General features: G+C 40.7%; 1 protein-coding gene across 1 annotated transcript in view; it reads left to right on the top strand.

Moving 5' to 3' along the window:
* The window catches only part of LOC107717297 (tripartite motif-containing protein 29-like), a 2,377-nt gene extending 2,309 nt beyond the window's left edge, over positions 1 to 68 (top strand). Inside the window, exon 6 of the mRNA XM_016524002.1 lies at positions 42 to 68. Within this exon, the coding sequence (XP_016379488.1) occupies positions 42 to 68 (27 nt within the window). The remainder of the gene's footprint in view (positions 1 to 41) is intronic.
* The last annotated feature ends 806 nt before the right edge of the window (positions 69 to 874 follow it).

The raw sequence follows: 874 nt of genomic DNA, 5'->3' as shown, positions 1-874 counted from the left end.
AGCAGAAAAACTCACTGAGTGTGTTCATGTTCTTCCTGTAGAAGGAGAAAGAAGAGTTTTATAACTGATGATGTAAATAATAATTTGCACAGATATCTGTTCATCTGTACTGAGACACTGATGATACACTGAACATGAAGAGTTCAGCTACATGAAAAGATCAAACAGATTAATAATTCCTGATTCTGATGTGTTTTATCTCCATCAGATTCCCATCAGCTCACTCTGGATCTGAACACAGTGAATAAAAAACTCTGTCTGTCTGAGAGCAACAGAGTGATTACTGACACTTACACAGATCACCAGTATCCTGATCATCCAGACAGATTTGATTATTATTTTCAGGTGTTGTGTAGAGCGAGGGTGTGTGGACGCTGTTACTGGGAGATTGAGTGGAGTGGAAATACTAATGTGCGTATATCAGTGTCATATAAAAGCATCAGCAGGAAGGGATATGGTGATGAGTGTTTGTTTGGAAATAATAATCAGTCCTGGAGTTTGTTCTGCTCTCGCTCCAGTTACTCATTCAGACACAATAAGATACAGACTCGTCTCCCTGTGAAGTCCATCAGCAGTAGAATAGGAGTGTTTGTGGATCACAGTGCAGGAACTCTGTCCTTCTACAGCGTCTCTGACACAATGAGCCTCATCCACACAGTCCAGACCACATTCACTCAGCCGCTCTATCCTGGGTTTGGGTTTAATGATAATAACTCATCAGTGAAACTGTGTTGATGAATCAGAATAGACTGACGAGAGATTCTACCCATAATGCTTTGAGCTGCATGATAAATCAGTAACAGTGAGATGTTATAGACAGAGGCGGACAAAGTACTCAACTCCATTACTTGAGTGAAAGTACAGATACTGCTGG

The sequence above is a fragment of the Sinocyclocheilus rhinocerous genome, unplaced genomic scaffold, assembly GCF_001515625.1.
Source record: "Sinocyclocheilus rhinocerous isolate Xijiao unplaced genomic scaffold, SAMN03320098_v1.1 scaffold149, whole genome shotgun sequence".
Lineage (NCBI taxonomy): Eukaryota > Metazoa > Chordata > Actinopteri > Cypriniformes > Cyprinidae > Sinocyclocheilus > Sinocyclocheilus rhinocerous.
The sequence above is the reverse complement of the archived record's forward strand: the minus strand, read 5'-3'. Positions and strand labels throughout refer to the sequence as shown.